The 18,742-nt window shown below is 39.7% G+C and overlaps 1 protein-coding gene across 13 annotated transcripts in view; it reads left to right on the top strand.

Moving 5' to 3' along the window:
• chd9 (chromodomain helicase DNA binding protein 9) overlaps window positions 1-18,742 on the top strand; it is a 211,538-nt gene that overhangs the window by 178,257 nt on the left and 14,539 nt on the right. For all 13 annotated transcript variants that reach the window (XM_061877078.1, XM_061877090.1, XM_061877086.1 and 10 more), the window contains 8 exons: window positions 5,448-5,537; window positions 6,011-6,114; window positions 9,154-9,271; window positions 9,361-9,418; window positions 9,592-9,640; window positions 9,744-9,990; window positions 14,448-14,653; window positions 16,164-17,036. In XM_061877078.1, the coding sequence (XP_061733062.1) occupies window positions 5,448-5,537; window positions 6,011-6,114; window positions 9,154-9,271; window positions 9,361-9,418; window positions 9,592-9,640; window positions 9,744-9,990; window positions 14,448-14,653; window positions 16,164-17,036 (1,745 nt within the window). The remainder of the gene's footprint in view (window positions 1-5,447; window positions 5,538-6,010; window positions 6,115-9,153; window positions 9,272-9,360; window positions 9,419-9,591; window positions 9,641-9,743; window positions 9,991-14,447; window positions 14,654-16,163; window positions 17,037-18,742) is intronic.

Genomic DNA, 18,742 nt, shown 5'->3' with positions numbered 1-18,742 from the left:
AAACTTATTAAGGTGTTACCATTTAGTGGTTAATTGTACAAAATATGTACTGTACTGTGTAAACTGTACTTTTTCATATAATGTATTCTCTTCCTTTGCAGTCTGCTAGTAAAAGTTTCAAATTGATCAATTAAACAACCTGCAAATCAGATGGAACATTGTTTGGGGGTATCCATAATACGCTGATAGGGAGAACTTTTTATTTACACGATAAGTCGGATGTGTCTTTACCTCCGTAGCAAAGGCTCCACCGAACCCCTGAGGCAGACTCACCGAACCCAGGTTAAGAACCACTGCTTTGGGCATTAATACACCCCGACAACCAGCACAGATGCTGGCTTTTCAAATTTGCACCTATAACAGTCTGGAGGGTAATTTTCCTCTTTGTTCCGGAGGACACGACTTCCACAGTTTCCCAAAAATTTGAAATGTGGACTCGTCAGACCACAGAACACTTTTTTCACTTTCCATCAGTCCATCTTAGATGAGCTTGGGCTCAGTGAAGCCGGCAACGTTTCTGGGTGTTGTTGATAAATGGTTTTCGCTTTGCATATGCAGATGTAGCGACTAACTATGGTTACTGACAGTGGTTTTCTGAATTGTTCCTGAGCCCATGTGGTGATATCCTTTACACACTAATGTCGCTTTTTGATGTAGTACCGCCTGAGGGATCGAAGTTCGCGGGCGTTGCCGCTTACGTGCAGTGATTTTTCCAGATTTTCTGAAACTTTTGATATAACGGCCCGTACATGGTGAAATCTCTAAATTCCTTGCAATAGCTCATTGAGAAATGTTGTTCTTAAACTGTTCAACAATTTGCTCATGCATTTGTTCACAAAGTGGTGACCCTCGCCCCATCCTTGTTTGTGAAAGACTGAGCATATCACAGAAGCAGGTTTTAGACCCAATCATGGCACCCACCTGTTCTCATTTAGCCTGTCCACCTGTGGGATGCTCCAAATAAGTGTTTGATGAGCATTCCTAAACTTTCTCAGTCTTATTTGCCACTTGTGCCAGCTTTTTTGAAACATGTGGCATGCATCAAATTCCAAATGAGCTAATGTTTGCAAAAAATAAAGTTTACGAGTCCTAACGTTAAGTATATTGTCTTTGCAGTCTATTCATTGAACATAAGTTGAAAATGATTTGCAAATCATTGTATTTTGTTTTTATTTACGATTTATACAACGTGCCAACTTCACTGGTTTTGGGTTTTGTAAATCACAAGTTTGGATCCCAGGGTTCTATATTTGCTAGCAAGGTTCAAATGCAAGGATCTGCCAATCGTTTACAGTGGTCCAAGTTCCTCCATACATTAGAAGCACTCTATTGTTTTTAGGACTTTGCTGAAAAAATGTTTGTCTCCCAAGCTTTGAATTGAACACGGGTGCCAGTATAGTCTCATTACCGGGCCAGATTTGGTCCTATGGCCGACCGTTTAATAGCATAGAGTTATACTGTATAGCCTAGTTGTTTTTTCGTGACTAGCTAGTAGCTGATTCCCTCTATTGACTCCTCATAAAAAGGGCTCGAGTTTGAAAAAGCGCTCTCCTCGTCACGGTGGCACCTTCCAGCTCCAGTAATGATGAGGCACTAAAAGATGTACTGGAGCTGACACTTCCCGCTGATTCATTAACAGACTCGGATCACGACGGGCGGCCGTTGAGTGATCGCGATCTTAATGAGCCTTCAGGCCAGCTAATGGCCACCATGGATCACTCTTCCTCGCTGACAGAGGAGGGTAAAAGACTGCCGGCTGGTGCGTGGGGATGACAGAGACAAAAGCCAAATAGATTGCTGCCCCTTGTTTGGTGGCGAGCTCGTGCCCACAGAGCTTTAGTCGCACAGGGCTGCATTTTCCATAGAAAGTTCCCCTTTGTTTGGTGGTCCAGTAATGCTGAAACTAGGGATTGTCTGAAATGTGACACAGGACCAACTAGGACACAGTTTGCTGACGCCTACATTTGGCAGGGATTTCGGAGGGGGGCTCCCTGCCTTCCTTACAGAGCACTTATGCAGGAATAGAACGTTGCTATCACGCGTCATTCCCCTCCAGTTGTCATGCCACTTCCCGCTCGTATGTTCGCTTCTGGAGGGATTGTTTGTCTGCGAACGCATCCAGGAGGGATTCCTTGCATGCCAACCGCGTCACGCAACCGCTTGCTCCTCAACGAGTGTGTGACGGTGCGGAGATTCTTGTCCGTGTGTGTCTGTGTGCGTGTGTGTGCGCTATTCACACTGCACGTACTTACAAAGGACCTGGAAGGAGAGTGACGAAGGGACGTGCTGACAGGTGGAGGGGGAGTGAAGGTGTTTTGGAGCGTTACAGCAGCTGCTCCAGTCACACAACAGTGTGGCGTCCAGGAGGCGCAGCCTATTTACCACACTGCAGCTCCCCTTGGGCATACAAGTGCAAGGTTTTGCTCTAAAGAATACTGATATTTAGATTTTTATTAGAAAAAAATACTAGAACCTGCAAAAAAATAGACTATATCTATTGTAGATTTGTTTGACAAATAATAGAAAGCAATCATTATTTTACTTGATAGCATATTTCCTCAGGTAGATGTGTTTACTCAACAGCAGAAAACACCAAGCAAAGAATATTTAACTGCAGATTCAATGAAAAAAATTGATTTTTTGAGAAATGATGTAACTGTGTTGTGAACACCACAAACTCGGGGAGCAGTCTGCTCAACTGATACCCGGCATGTAAACAAGTGTTCAGAACATTTGCCAAGGGTAATCGCCAAAAAAGATTTTGCCATGAATATAACAATCATTTATATTGTGTAAGAAAAATAATGCGAAAAACATCCTGTTATTTTACTAGCATATATCCTCAAATATTGGCAGTTTATTTATGAGGCTGTCTATAGAAGCTTCAAGCTTTGTAGATTTCCAGTTAAACGTGAAAAATATTGCTAGGAAATTTCAATTCTGTGTAGTATTTGTATTTTATATTAAATACAGAGCAGTGATTGTATTTATCTATATAGTGTGTCAGTCAAACCGAGGGAAGTGCAGATCTGGCATATGCAAACTATTTTTTTTATAATTTGCTTATGAAGCAGTTACGGTCTGTTGTGTGCCTAGGAACAAGTAACTGGATGCATATTTATGGAGGTTAATTTGTGTCTTTTTTTATGGCACTGAATTTGTCATTAAATTTTTTGCATTTGAATTTTGTGAATTATGTTTTGTTTTTTTTGCATAAAAGTATGCTTGCAGTTTCATTGAATATTCATGGCCAAAATGTTTGTTTCTAATAATGTGGTTTGTTTGGATACAGTGGTAACAGTTTATGTTTAAACCTTTCAAATCTAAACAACAGCTGGAAATAGAATCTGCAATATAATTTTCAAATTACCGAAAGTCTTGAGCGATAGAAATAATTTCCAGTGGTTGGAATCTGCGCTTTAGAGTGACATACGGGTTACTAGGTAATTGTAGGGACTACGTCACAGCAGCTCCATGTCGTTGAGGCTCCGCAGAGTGGGTGGGGCTTGTTTACAGAGCAATCAGTGCGAGACACAGAAGCAGATTTCAGCAGAAAAGGGACATTTTATCGTCAATGTGGGTGTTTTTTTTAACTTTGTGTTCATATTTTGCCATGTTGTTGCTTGATTGTACAACATTGGATCAAGAAGGTCTTCTGGGAAGTAAAGAGGAGCGACAATCATATTTTCTTAATATTCAGTGTTTAAATGTTCATAATTAATATTGTAAATCTCACAACCTTTTTTCATGTACATTTTGGGTGTCTTGTTCAGTAAAAAAAATTATGAAATTACATTCTATTTTTGAAGGGGTCTGTTACACCGTTTTTTTTTTAGAAAATTATCAGTCATTATTGTAAGTTTTTGATTCTCGTGTGATCTGATTTTATCCTTTTTATATATGGCATCTTAGGAACTGTTTTTTTTTTTTTTTTTTACTAATGCACATCAGATTGCTGCTGCTTGATCAGACCCGTGTCACATGTCTGCAAACTTGACACCTCATTGGCTGTATGTGAGACACAATAGATTGCTTCACTCTTACTTTACTAGAATGCTTCACTCTTACTTTACCAGAAGTGGGACTTGCATTTTGTAGCAACAAATATATTTGCACTGAATGTTCATAAAATTAATTTTAAACATTGTGTTTTAAACAAACTAAAAAAAAAAAATCAGCACAAAAACTCCACCATCTTTTTCTAGATCTTGTTTTCTGTCATTTTCATGTTATCGTCTCCAAACTGGGTTGATCTTGCAATTTTTGATTGAACGCAACCTTCAGGGTAGCCATCGAGCGCAAAGTTCGCCAGTTTTCAGGTTGAAAATCAATGACTGTACTTCCTAAGATTGCAAAATATACAATATAAATGACATACATTTGGCTGAGGATGGAGGTTTTGATTATAAAGACACATCATGATAATGCATGATGATGACACATTATAGCAGTCTCCTTTAAATTTGACAGCGACAAGCCTATGACCGCAAAACATTGTAGCGTTCTTCCTAGCAGGAAATTAAGTGTCGTACAAGTAGCATTATCACTGGAGGACACTGACCTAGTTAAACATGCTCCACTACACACTGTAGGAGCACCACTTGGATAGAGCTCTAAAATGTATGTGGTAAGTGGATTGATGCAAAAATCCACAGTAGCGATACCAAGTAAAGTATCAGTATATGATTGATATTACAGTGTTTGGATTGATATTTTTCAGTATCACAACATTTTTTGTGGGGTTATTATTATTCTAAAAATAAGTCCCTGGGTGAAGGAGCACTTTAAGTGCAAAAATGGAAAAAGACTTAAAAAATCAGAGCCAATCAGAGTTTAGTTTGCTCAAAATATTGTACGTGTTGGAATTAAATAATTAACATTTTGGATTGATATTGTTACACTGCCATCCTGTGTTTTTGTCTGATTATAATTATGATCAAAAATGTAAAAATTCAATGAACTCGCAACATAAATTAAACAGATATTAATTAACAAGTGGATTAATAATATTTTGATAAAATAATACAACTGGAAATTACTTTTTATTAAATATGTTATGTGTCAGCAGCCAAATTAAGTGCCTTAATAATCCGTCTTAAAATAGTTCTCTTATCATTTATATGCCAAATAATATACCGCTATCATAGGAGGCTGCAATATAAATGCCCATTGCTAACTAATTATTAGTGCCACTATGTTGTAAATGACATCACAATGAGGAAAAAAAGTATGTGAAGTGTGATGTATCAAAAAAAAAAACACAAGGAAATAATGCGGTTTTGCTCCACCAGGTTTTTGTCCTGTAAAAAACATCACTGTATTTCTGCATTAAGGATTATAGCAGCTTTGTGTCCAACGAGACCGTGTGTGTGCACCGCTCACTCGGACAATTGTGTGTGGTCAGGGATTTTTTTTTTTTTAAGCGTTGGTGGGCTTTCTGTACGCAGGGTGCTTCTCCGGGTCAGAATGCTGTACTACCTGAAACAAGAGGTGATAGGAGGCGAGGCCCAGAAGGTTCTAGACAACGTAGACTGCAGGTGAGTGCACCACCTTTGTCCTTTCTTTTCAGACCTTTCCTAAAGAAACCATTTAATTAATATATTGACTAATAGGACTAATGTGCTTATAGTGCTTACTTTTAAAACTTTGTCCTGTATAGTTTAGCATCCAAAACCCTTGAACTTGTACGTATTCTAAGACATGCATCTTTTACGGCCTCAATAAATACCTCGTTTGAAGAGGTTTACAAAATTGTGAAAGTGAATTGTTTTTGCACCTGTTGAGAAAGGAAAATACTTAAGGGACAAAAAGCTATCGCGCCCCACCCGCTGGTGAAAGATGTAACTACATGAGAATGGGTCAGTTGTAACCAACTAAAACATTTTTTTATATAATACATATTTTAAGTTGCAAGTATTTTATTTTATTATGTATCCCATTGTACAGTTATGTCATAATATATCTCAATAAAATGTGTCCTGACTAACCCTCCCCTTCACTGCTCCACCAGTGAAGTAAAGATCTGGGTGCCAGAACCAGATCACTCCGAGCTGCCAGCCTTGTGGTGGGACTCTGTCTCTGATAAGTGTCTGCTGTTGGGTGTCTTCAAGCATGGTGAGTGCAACTTTGCATTTCAAAGAGTTTATTTTTGCAAATATTAATTTAAAAAAATACCATCTTTCCTCATTTAACCGCAGAGGGGAGTTGATTTACTCGACTGTGGAAAGTACCAGGGGGCTATTAGGGGTTAAGACATTAATCCTGCATGGGGGCTGCATTTGTACAATCCTTCTATATTCAGAAAAATCAGCAATTTTTTTCTATCCTTTTTTAAAAATATTTGTCTGCATTTATAATTTCAGGAAAGTTTAATAATATAATTTTTAAACATTTTTACATTTAATTCTATTATAGTATGTGTTGCATATAATTGTTTTGTATCTTGGCGGCTTTCACTAACTTATGAGTAGAATTCCATCACTTTCTTTGGGAATTTCTCCGTAAACGCAATTGTACACGTCAGCTTTACAGATACCATGTCTATTGTGGTAATAACCATAATGATTGTTGATTATAGTCTAGATAATTACCTCCACCAATTACCTCATTTGCAGCAGTCATTCTGTATGTTGAAGTGGACGACACACCTGGTGATTTATTGAGGCATGGTATCTGGCGTGGCAGAGGTGGGGTTTATTTACTCAACTCCAGAAAGTTTTGGGCATCTTTTGGTGTTAACGCATTTGTACAGCTAAAATGGTTATTTATTCAAGGAATTATACGAAATGATACTTCAGTGCATTTGATTTTTTTAGTGTATACATTTCATTTTGCTTTGACAGTTTTAATTTGTTAATTTTTTTTATTAGATTTCCTTTCCATCAAAAATGTGTTGTATACGACCTCAGTCATTTCAATACAACAGTCTTTACAATTTCAATTGTAGTCAAGATAGTTACATCCATTTATTGGAATGGGTACCAAATCGGGTACTTTATTGGTATTAAGTGAATCCCAACCAATGTGCCTTTTCCCGATACCTGGCTTGTGCGTGATGTCACGCTCGGTTGCCTACTCAGCTGGCTCTGTGCACTTCGCCACTTGCCGATCACTCCAGCAGCACTGAGAGCAGACGCAGCCAAACTACCTTTAGGTAATTTTGAAATTTCCAATGCCAACAAAGTAATTGACGCAAAAAAACGCTCCAAGATAAGTTAAGTAAGGCTAAACTTTTTCAAAAGATGACTAGCTTGTTGCCAATGTACATTGGTTTTGCTATTGACATGCTACTGATTAGCATGAGCAATTTTACATGGTGATTTCAACACCTCCATAACCAAGTTACAAACAGCTGGTGTGCAAAAAGTACAATACTTTGAGTATTTACACTTTTTAGGGCGCAACAAGGAACAAAACTACACACCATAAACTATGCAATCTTCCCATCGATTGTCTTGGACTCGCAACTTAGTGTCATAACTGCAAATGACACTCAGAAATGTTATAATAAAACAAGAAATAACTGGACAACAGATATATGGGGACGGCGTGGCGCAGTTTGGAGAGTGGCCGTGCCAGCAACCTGGTTCGATCCCCACCTTCTACCAACTTAGTCATGTCCGTTGTGTCCTTGAGCAAGACACTTCACCCTTGCTCCTGATGGGTCATGGTAAGCGCCTTGCACGGCAGCTCCCGCCATCAGTGTGTGAAACTTTGAATGTGGAAATATTGTCAAAGTACCTTGAAGGTAGAAAAGCGCTATACAAGTATAACCCATTTACCATTTATATTAATCGGCTGTTTTCTAAATAGATTTCATTGTCCAAAACAATTAATATTTATGAACACACACAAAAGTACCAAAAATGAGTACCATTTAGTACCGGTGTTGATTTTGAGGTATCGGGAATTGCCACAGTATCGGTTCAAATGTGAACGGTACCCATCCCTACCTCCAGAATTCTGTTTATTGTATTGTGTATGATCAGGTGAATGACACACCTAAGGGTTTTGTGGCGCATGGGCAAAAATTGTTTACTTGAAGCTAGGGCTGGGCGATGTATCGATATAAACGATATATCGCAGGTTTGTCTCTGCGACGTAGAAAATGACTATATCGTAATATTCGATTATATGTTCTCCCACAGTGACTTTTAGCTGCGTGCATTACACTACAGGCGTTTCTCACTCCTACTCACAGAGACATAAAACAAGCCCGCCTTGTACATATGTCACATACTGTCGCGCATGTAGCGTCATACGCTCTCGCCGAGAGCTAACGTTAGCTGAGGCAGGTCGAGTTGCTTTTAGCTGCGTGCATTATATTACTGGCGTTTCTCACTTCTTCTTGTCTCCTTCTCACGGAGACTGAAAACAAGCCCGCCTTCTTACATACGTCACATACTCTCGCGAGTGTAGTGTCATACACTCTCGCCGACCAGAGAGGTAGCAGCATGGCTAACGTTAGCTGAGGCAGGTCGTGCGGAGCGGAGCTTGTGACAATACAAGAGAGAGATGGTGGTTAACTGATCACAAATGGAGGAAGAACAATAAATGCCCAAAATAAAGAGCAGGGGGTCCGTCTTCTGGCGTTGGTTTGGCTTCAAGCGGGAAGATATTCAGCAGACAACAGCAATATGCAAAGTATGCAGCAGAAGTGTTACTACAAAAGGTAGCAGCACTACTAATTTGTTCTTTCATTTAAAAAGTCACCCGTGAGAGAATGAAGAGTATTTAACAAATACACTTTTGGTCAATTGACTTAGTTGTCATTTCCCTCTCTGCATGAAAGTTTAAAATGAGCATATATTAATGCAGTATGAAGAAGAATGTTTTAATGTAGACACATAGAATCATCATACTGCTAAAATGAGCATATATTAATGCAGTATGAAGAAGAATGTTTTAATGTAGACACATAGAATCATCATACTGCTGTGATTATATGCATCAAGCATTCATTTAAGGCCAAGTCAAAATATCGTAATGTATATCTTATATCGCAATATGGCATAAAAATATTACGGTATTAACAAAAGCCAATATCGCCCAGCCCTACTTGAAGCCACTATTTGAGTAAATGTCATATTTTGCCTCCTATTGTAGTAAAGTATTGTGTTTTTCATTGATTTTGTCTTTCATTTGTTTTTCCAGGTTATGAAAAGTACAACACCGTCCGAGCAGACCCTGCGTTGTGCTTCCTAGACCGCGTCGGTCGACCGGACGAGAAGGCCATCGCTGCCGAGCAGAGAAGCAACGATTTCATGGACGGGTGGGTGACAAAACACCAAATCAACTTGCTGTTTAAATAAAAACCTCTAGCATTATCAAGTGCGAAATATTGTGCGTGTGTGTTTGCAGGGATGTGGATGATCCCGAGTACAAGCCTGCTCCAGCCCTGCTGAAGGATGATATGGAGGTAACGTCACACCCTCGCCTAAAAGGTCACGTCTCTTTTGAAAAGGCCAATCAATAATCAGACTGACAGAGACGAACACCTTTCCCTCTTAGCATCGATGCACGTCTGCTCATATTACTCATTCAAACTGAGGTGTCTTTCCTTCTTTGAAGTAACACGCCGTTTTCCCACAGGATGACGCCTCCTCTCCCGGAGACTTGGTCGTCATTGACAACGCCGGAGGTGCGTATTAGTCACACATAATCCCACCTCGGAATCCTCAGGATTATATCTAAAGGTCGGAAATATCCACAGACATTAATTAGCCCTTTTTTTTATTCTCCAGATGCAGTTTCGGAGGCGCAGAGCGCCTACTGGCCCTCGCCATCCGTGCTCACCGCCCGGCTGAGGCGCCTGATCACGGCTTCTCAGCGCTACACCAAGAGCCGGCAGATCCTGCAAATCCACCAGGTGCAGACTCTGTCGCAGCCGCAGGTGGCCATGATGTCGGCGCCGCTCTGCCCGTTGTTGCCGCCGGTGCTCGCCGAGCCGCTCAACCCAAAGATGGCCGCCAAGATTGAACGTCAACAGAGGTCAGAAAAAAGAGATCCTCAAGGAAAATTAATTTTGGGCCAAACATTGTAAGGGCAATTGCACTTTTTGGGGAATTTCTTCCTTTATCCACAATCCTTAATGTGAAACAATAACTTGTTTCTTTTTGTTTTTTTGCATTTTAACTCTCAAATAAGAGTCAGCTAACAATGGAGGTAACAGTTTTCATTGTTACCTCAGACTAAACACCTCCATCAATGTTTTATATGCATACTGTAAGTATATATGTAATGTACTAACATACACATTCATATCAACATGTAGTTTTTAAGTTTTTTGCACATTTTAAGCATAATGTGGCGCATTTATTTCACGCATCACAACTTTCGTTTTTCCCTTCAACAACACCACCACTATTACTAATCATGGCAGACTTTGTGAGAGACAGCAAAGTCTACTGTGGGACAAATGGTGATCCAGAACCTTATGTTTTTGATCCTAAATTTAAGGATGATGAGCTACAAGTTTTTGAAGCACAGCGATAAGCAGATCCAGCTTGTAGCAGTATTGCAAAATTCTTAACAAAAAACACCAACATAAATAATCACTTACTCTACAATGTCTGCTCTCACTGGGGTGCCGACGGATGAGATATTCATTTCTTCCCATTTAGATGTAGAATTGATCGTAATCCCAATGTAGGTTAAAAAAAAAGAGTGGGCACAAAAGAGCGTTTTTCCGTGTCTTTCTCACAATCTCTGCGTCTAAATTGAATGTCAAAGTTGATTAATTTCTTGTTTTGTTACAACCTTCTGCTGTGAGAGGCATGATTTATTATCAATAATTGACGTTTAACAACTCAGCAGCTCACCAGCTAAGTGTGTCAATAGTTGCATAAGCTAGTTACCTTTTTGTGATCACAACGCCACTAAAATTGGGAGAGTGACCGTGCCAGCAATCTGAGGGTTACTGGTTCAATCCCCACCTTCTACCATCCTACTCACGTCTATTGTGTCCTTGAGCAAGACATTTCTCCCTTGCTCCTGATTGGTCCTGGTTAGCCCCTTGCATGGCAGCTCCCGCCATCAGTGTGTGAATGGGTGAATGTGAAAGTAGTGTCAAAGCGCTTTGGGTTCCTTAAAAAGGGGTAGAAAGGCGCTATACAAGTACAACCATTTTTTATTTACACATTGGCGTTTATAATACATAAATAAATAAATAAATGGGTTGTACTTGTATAGCGCTTTTCTACCTTCAAGGTACTCAAAGCGCTTTGACACTACTTCCACATTCACCCATTCACACAGACATTCACACACTGATGGAGGGAGCTGCCATGCAAGGCGCCAACCAGCACCCATCAGGAGCAAGGGTGAAGTGTCTTGCTCAGGACACAACGGACGTGACGAGGTTGGTACTAGGTGGGATTTGAACCAGGGACCCTCGGGTTGCGCACGGCCACTCTTCCACTGCGCCACGCTGTTTACATGAGATGTAAACAGAGTATGGGTGAAGGTTTTGGGATGTTTTGTTTTTTTTGAGAGATTTGTGAGCGGGATGGAGTACTCACATTAGCTGCATTGTTAGCCACCTCGTTCTGACCATATATTACTAATTAGAATGCATAAAAAATACATATTTGTTCTTACATATGGATTGTGACAGATAGGAAAAACTCCCAAAAAGTGCAGTTCCCCTTTAAAAAGATGCTTATTCTAAGTGTTCACTGGTATTTAACAATATATTTTTATATTTCCATAATAGTCTGATAAAACGCTGATACGTTTAATTAAAGATTTTTTCAGTAATGACAAAAAGCTAATCACCACTATAAATGGCATTAAAACTGGTTATTTAATGTGTCATTCATTATTGTTTTAATCATATCCATCACACTTTTTAATCACAGTGAATTAATTACTTACTTACATAATTTTAAAGGGGAACTGCACTTTTTTTTTTTTAAATTTGCCTATTGTTCACAATCACCAGCGACAAAAACATATGCTTTTTTTTTAAAGATTTTAAAGATGGTAAAAAACGCTTGGAAGATGCGGCTAATGGGAGTCACTGTTGTAGCATTCAAAGCCCTCTAAAACAACTTCAAAACCCTCCAGCAATGTTTTGTATACACACTGATTATATATACATATATAATGTAGTAACAGACACATCCTTAACAATTATTTAATATGCTCAATATTCACCGTATTTTGGTCATTTTAATTCTTGCCGGAAATAACTTTTTTTTCGCATGGATTTCTGTTTCCATAGCAGTGCAATATCCGACCGTTGACAACAAATGTACTTCCGGAAACAAATGCGTGTGTTTTAATCATGGCAGATTTGGCAACGGACCACAAAGACGACTATTTTTAGACAAATAAGGATTTACAACATGTTCAGGGTGTACACCGCCTTCCGCCTGATTGTAGCTGAGATAGGCACCAGCGCCCCCTGACCCCAAAGGGAATAAGCGGTAGAAAATGGATGGTTGGACGGAACATCATCTTTTTGAAGCTGAATATATAGAGGATGAACTACTGCACAAAGCAGAGGGTGAAACGTTGGAGCAGACAGAAGCCGATAGTGAGGTGAAAGTGACCCAAGGCTGCAAAATGTGGAATATGTAGCCAGGCTGTTTCAACATATATGCTGCGCTTATCTCAAATAAACCGGAAAAACTTACCCGGCCATGTGGTGCCAAACGCACAACTGTCCATCGAGTGAAACACATTTTAATATCGATCATGATACACGCAGCACGTGATGTGTGTTATTACAACTACAGTACATAAGCTGCTTGGTTAGCTATGTACAAACAAAACATGAAATGTGGGCTCATACTTTACAGATACTGTAATATGATTGTATATGTTTTTTAGTCCGTACACATTGTTATTCTATCACATTGTGTTGTGCATTACAAACACAAATGAGTTTCATGTTGATATACAAGCTAGCTTATCTCTTTCCGTAGCCAGTTTTTACAGCTAATACCGTAGCACGCCGATGTGTTAGTACGCTACAAAAATAGTTTCTCAGTGTTCGCTCTTACAATAACAATGTTTAACAACAGCTTGGTTGTTAAACAGGTTACGGAACATAAATGAAGTATTGTTGACTATTTTTGAATGTATTTTTTAAGTGATTTAGTGGTAGAATTGATTGCTCCCATTAGCTGTATTGCAAGCCACCAAGAATGAGTCGATTTGTTCAAGAATGTTAGAATGCAATGTAAAAATATTTTTGTCCCTCATAAAAATTGTGAACGAGAGGCAAAATTCCCAAAGCAAGTGCAGTTCCCCTTTAAATTAACCTAAAAAAAATACGATTTTTTTTTAGATTTGATACATTATTATTGTCATAATATACAACTAAATGTAGTTTATAGAGTGAAACCCAAAAGAAGTATGTTGGAGCATTTTTTTGAGTCCATTTCTTTGTTGGAATTGGAAAACTGAAACTCGAAAATGACCTAGAAATAGTTTGGCTGAGTCCGCTCTCAGTGGTGCTGGAGCGATCAGCAAGTGCCGAAAATGTTGTCATAAACGTTACTTAATCCATTAAAAAAAATACAAAAGAGAACAATTTTTTATGCATATGTAAATGTTTTCAGTTATAAACATTCATTCACTTTCTTCTTTCCTTCATGGATCATGTATTTTTTTCTATATTTTTATTGTAATATTTTAAGAATGTGTTTGTTCTCTTCATTTTTATTGTCATTGTATAAATAATATAAAACAAAATATAGTTTAAACAGTGAAACCCATAAGAAGTATGTCAAATCTTTAAATACCGGTACTAAAAAAAATAAATGTTTTTATTCATATTTCACATTCATGCCAAGCACATTGTGCCTAAAATATGCAATGATCATAAAATAAGCCATTTCTCTATTAATAAAAAAGAGAGTCAAAATGTATTGCATGTGCCAATTTTGCATTATTTTGGTTTGGTGATGGCTTGAGAATAAAAAATAACACTTGTTTATTAACCTATCAGGGAATAAAGACACGCTTTACTCCCCGATAGGTCGAACAAGTGGTGAGCAGGGTGGGATGTGTCCTTCTGGATAGTCACTGTTGTTTTGCAAATACAACTTTGTTTTCAAAATGTCATACGATCATTTTTTTAAAGTGTTTTACTTGTTTTACTAAGTTGTTTATTTGCTCAAAACATCCTCGTAGTTTTATCAAACTTTCGCTAACATATGCATTGATCTGATCACTAACTGTATAACAACCCACGCCGCCTTTCAGGTGAAGCCATGTGTAGTCAAAATAAATTTTGGAGTTAATCTGCAACTGTACATGATTAATGCAATCATTTTTGTGATTAATAGCGAGTTAACTCGTTATTTTTGACAGCCCCTAATCCAACCCAAATGGTACTTATTTGTTGGATTTTGTTTAATAAATGTTTGCATTGCTGTCATTGTACAGTAAGTACATTTCCATAACGTTATAAAATGTTTTACTTCCGCTGTCAATAGATGGACCCGGCGGGAAGAGGCAGACTTCTACAGGGTGGTCTCCACCTTCGGAGTGGTTTTCGATCCGACGCTAGGCCGCTTCGACTGGACTAAGTTCCGGGCGATGGCCCGGCTGCACAAGAAGACCGACGAGAGCCTGCAGAAGTATCTGTGCGCCTTTACCGCCATGTGCCGACGGGTCTGTCGCCTGCCGCCCAAAGAAGGAGGTCAGAGCATAAACCGCACACACGCTTGGCATGAATTAACAAACAAGTATGGCTGTGCCGTACTAAATTATATTTTAAATTACAAATTAACAAACAAGTATGGCTGTTCCGTACTAAATTATTTTCTGAGTTACAATCTGGAACTGTAAAACCCTAAACATCATAACACATGGAACAAGAGAAAGGCGACACAGTAAACAGCAAAATGCATCCAGCATTGGGTGTACTTTTATATTAGAAGACATCTTGTTTGTTCAATTCCAAAAAAGTTTAACCATAGGAAAAAATACAAGGAGAAATCATCTGTTCCAGGGACAAACTTCCCCATTATATAGCCTTCATTAACATTCAAAAACTTCCGTCAAACAAGTGTAAAAATAAGTGATTCCCTGCATAATAAAGGTGACTTTCTGACGGCGAGTTACTGTCTCTAATTAGGGATGGGTCTTAGGGATAATAGTCTATTTATTTCAATTCTTAGTTTTATCTTTATTACTTTTTGTGTAAGTTATTTTATCACATATTTGTTACCACTACCGCACCTTAAGATGGATTCCTTTATCTCCATCCATCCATCCATCCATCCATTTTCTACTGCTTGTCCTTGTCCTTAATCTCGTTATATGCAAATATAATGACAATAAAGTCCATTTTATTCTATTTTTTTCTGTATTGTTCACATTTGAACCGCCAGGATTCGGCACCGATACTCAATTTAACCAATTGTTGGTACTTTTGTTATTGAATATTGTTTTTGAAAATAAAATCTATAAAAAAAATGTATTGCAACATTTAAAAATGAACTGATTAGGATAACTGCTCTCCCGTTGTTGTTTATTTTTACCTTTCTGAGTCAATTACAGTTACAAGTCCAAGACATTAGATGGCATTAGTATAGAGTTCACGGTGTGTTGGTCACTTCAGTCTTTGCTGTCTGTTGCGCCCTAAAAAGTATTAATGCTGTAAGTATTGTACTTATTACGCACCAGCTGTTTGATTGTAACGTGCATCTTAGTTGTAGTTTTCATAAACACATTTGGAGGTGTTGAAATCGCCATGTAAAGTCGCTAATGCTAATCAGTAGCATGTCAATAGCAAAGCCATCGTATATTAGTATCAAACTGCTGCATTATTGAAAAAGTGGGGCCTTACTAGATCTATGTTGAAGCATTTTTTAAGTCAATTTCTTTGTTGGAATTGAAAAATTTAACCTTGAAAACGACCTAGAAGTAGTTTGGCTGAACACGCTCTCAGTGCTGCTGGAGTGATCGCCAAGTGCCGAAGTGAAAAGAGCCTACAACAGAGCGGGATGTCACCCACAAGCCAGGTACCAAAACCTGGCGCCGTTGAATTTTTTGTGATTCGGTGCCCAGTTGGACCGTCAAGATTTGGTCGGTGACAAAAAAGTACTGGACTTGGACCCATGTCTATTGTTACACTCACATCAAGCTGACTCAGCTTTTGAGTTTTCTTTGATTTTTTTTAAACACAGTCTTTACGTGCGTTCCAGACTCTGCGGTGGACCCGACCCTCATCATCCAGCCCATCACAGAGGAGCGGGCGTCTCGCACCTTGTACCGAGTGGAGCTCCTTCGCCAAGTGAGGGAGCAGGTTATTCGCCACCAATTGCTCTTCGAGCGCCTGTCCCTGTGCCAGTTGAGCTCCGACCTGCCCGTGTGGTGGGAGGTCGGCACCCACGACCGAGACCTGCTCATTGGCGCCGCCAAGCACGGGGTCAGCCGCACGGATTACCACATACTCCGAGACCCAGAGCTGGGCTTCATGGCGGCCCAGCGCGCCTCCGCCGTTACGAAGCCTGCCCCACAGCAGCCGCGCAGTTTCACCCCGCTTCTGCACCCTCAGTACCAGTACCAGGCCTTGGCACTGGCGGGTTCCCCGCTGCCTCCTCCGACCCAAAGAGAGGGGGAGACAGCTGGTCTGGTACCCAAAGTGGAGCCTCCCTCAGAAGGGGAAGAAAGCAGAGAGAACGTAAAGGACAGCTGGAGTCCCGCCGTCGCACCAGCGACCCCTTCAGGTCTGGTGGAGGAGAAGCACATCCCTGAATTGAGGGACAGCGAGCGGCAGATGGTGGCGGCGAGGACCACACCTCTCACGCCCAACTCTTCCGAAAGGAAACCCAAGAAGGCCAGCAAGCGAAGCCGCAGAGAGAACAAGCGGGCCTCCGGGTCCGACACCGATGGCTCTTCGTCGAGTTCCTCCTCGCGCTCCTCCTCGTCGTCATCGTCATCCTCTTCTTCCTCGTCCCGCTCCGGGTCCAGCTCGTCGTCTTCCTCGTCATCCTGCTCCTCAGGGTCTTCGTCGTCGTCGTCGTCGTCGTCTTCTGATGACAGCGCCAGTGAAGGAGAGGACGGGAAGGAAAAAGGTGAGTCATGAAAATACATTTTAAGTCACTGAGAATGCTTAGTCACATCACAGCACATCATAACAATACATCCATGTCATGCAAGAGGAATCTTCGGTACTTTGAGGCGCTTTCATCATGACATCATGGCCTGGCGTGGCAAAGTTGGTAGAGTGGCTGTGCCAGCAATCTGAGGGTTGCTGGTTCAATCCCCACCTTCTACCATCCTAGTCACGTCCGTTGTGTCCTTGGGCAAGACACTTCACCCTTGCTCCTGATGGGTCCTTGTGAGCGCCTTGCATGGCAGCTCCCGCCATCAGTTTGTGAATGTGTGTGTGAATGGGCGAATGTGGAAATACTTTCGTAGCGCTTTGGGCTCCTCAAAAAGGGGTAGAAAAGCGCTATACAATTACAACCCATTTACCATTTTTTTTCTTTGTGCTTGCCCGGAACCAATTAAAATAAATGATGAAATATAAAGTCACATTTTCGTTGCAACATTTTTAAAGACATGACAACTGATGGATTTAAAAGTCCACTTACAGCAGAGCCAATGGCAAGTCCTCTGTTTTGCCCATATTATCCAATTTAAAAACAACCAAATATCGCCAACAATACTCCATTTATATTTAGTGATTTGAATATTAACCAAGTATAAGTGATATTGTTATTATAAGCACTAACACAGACAAACTATATATAGCGGCGACATGATCACGAGCTTGTGTGACACTATCAGGTGGTCAGCTGTTTTCCTCTCTGCTCCCTGTAAGTTTATTATTTAAAAATTTTTAATATCTCGATATTTTTAGGCCATTCCGCGATACACGATATATATCTCGATATTTTGCCTTAGCCTTGAAATAACACTTGATGCATATAATCACACCAGTATGATGAATCTATGTGTCTACTTTAAAACATTCTTGTTCAAACTGCATTAACATATGCACATGTTTAACTGTTGTGATTTACAACTAAGTCAATTGACCAAAACTGTATTTATTTAACAGTTATTAAGCAATGGCACAAACATTCATGTCATTTCCAAAACAGAAAGTGCAAAATTGTCAGAGACATTTTAAAACAAACTATTAGTGCAATTTTGTGCATGCTGTCACTAAGATGACATAGCAAAACAACACTACCGTATTTTTCGGAGTATAAGTGGCTCCGGAGTATAAGTCGCACCTACCGAAAATGCATAATAAAGAAGGAAAAAAACATATACTTCGCACTGGAGTATAAGTCGCATTTTTGGTGGAAATTTATATGATAAAACCCAACACCAAGAATAGATATTTGAAAGGCAATTTAAAATAAATAAAGAATAGTGAACAACAGGCTGAATAAGTGTACGTTATATGACGCATAAATAACCAACTGAGAAGGTGCCTGGTATGTTAACGTAAAATTTTATGGTAAGAGTCATTATAATAACTATAACATATAGAACATGCTATACGTTTACCAAACAATCTGTCATTCCTAATTACGCGAATTACGCTTGCTGTCTGTGAGAAGGAGACTGGAAAGAGCGAGAAGAGCCTGCAGTGTAATGCCCGCAGCTAAAAGCAACTTCGTATGAACATATACTCGAATATCACGATAAAGTCATTTTCTATATCGCAGAGACAAACCCCCAATATATTAATTACATCAACATATCGCCCAGCTCTAATTCCAGATCATAAATCACGCATCTCACCTGGATAGAAGAAGGCTGA

Source organism: Nerophis ophidion, linkage group LG02, assembly GCF_033978795.1.
Source record: "Nerophis ophidion isolate RoL-2023_Sa linkage group LG02, RoL_Noph_v1.0, whole genome shotgun sequence".
NCBI lineage: Eukaryota > Metazoa > Chordata > Actinopteri > Syngnathiformes > Syngnathidae > Nerophis > Nerophis ophidion.
The sequence above is the reverse complement of the archived record's forward strand: the minus strand, read 5'-3'. Positions and strand labels throughout refer to the sequence as shown.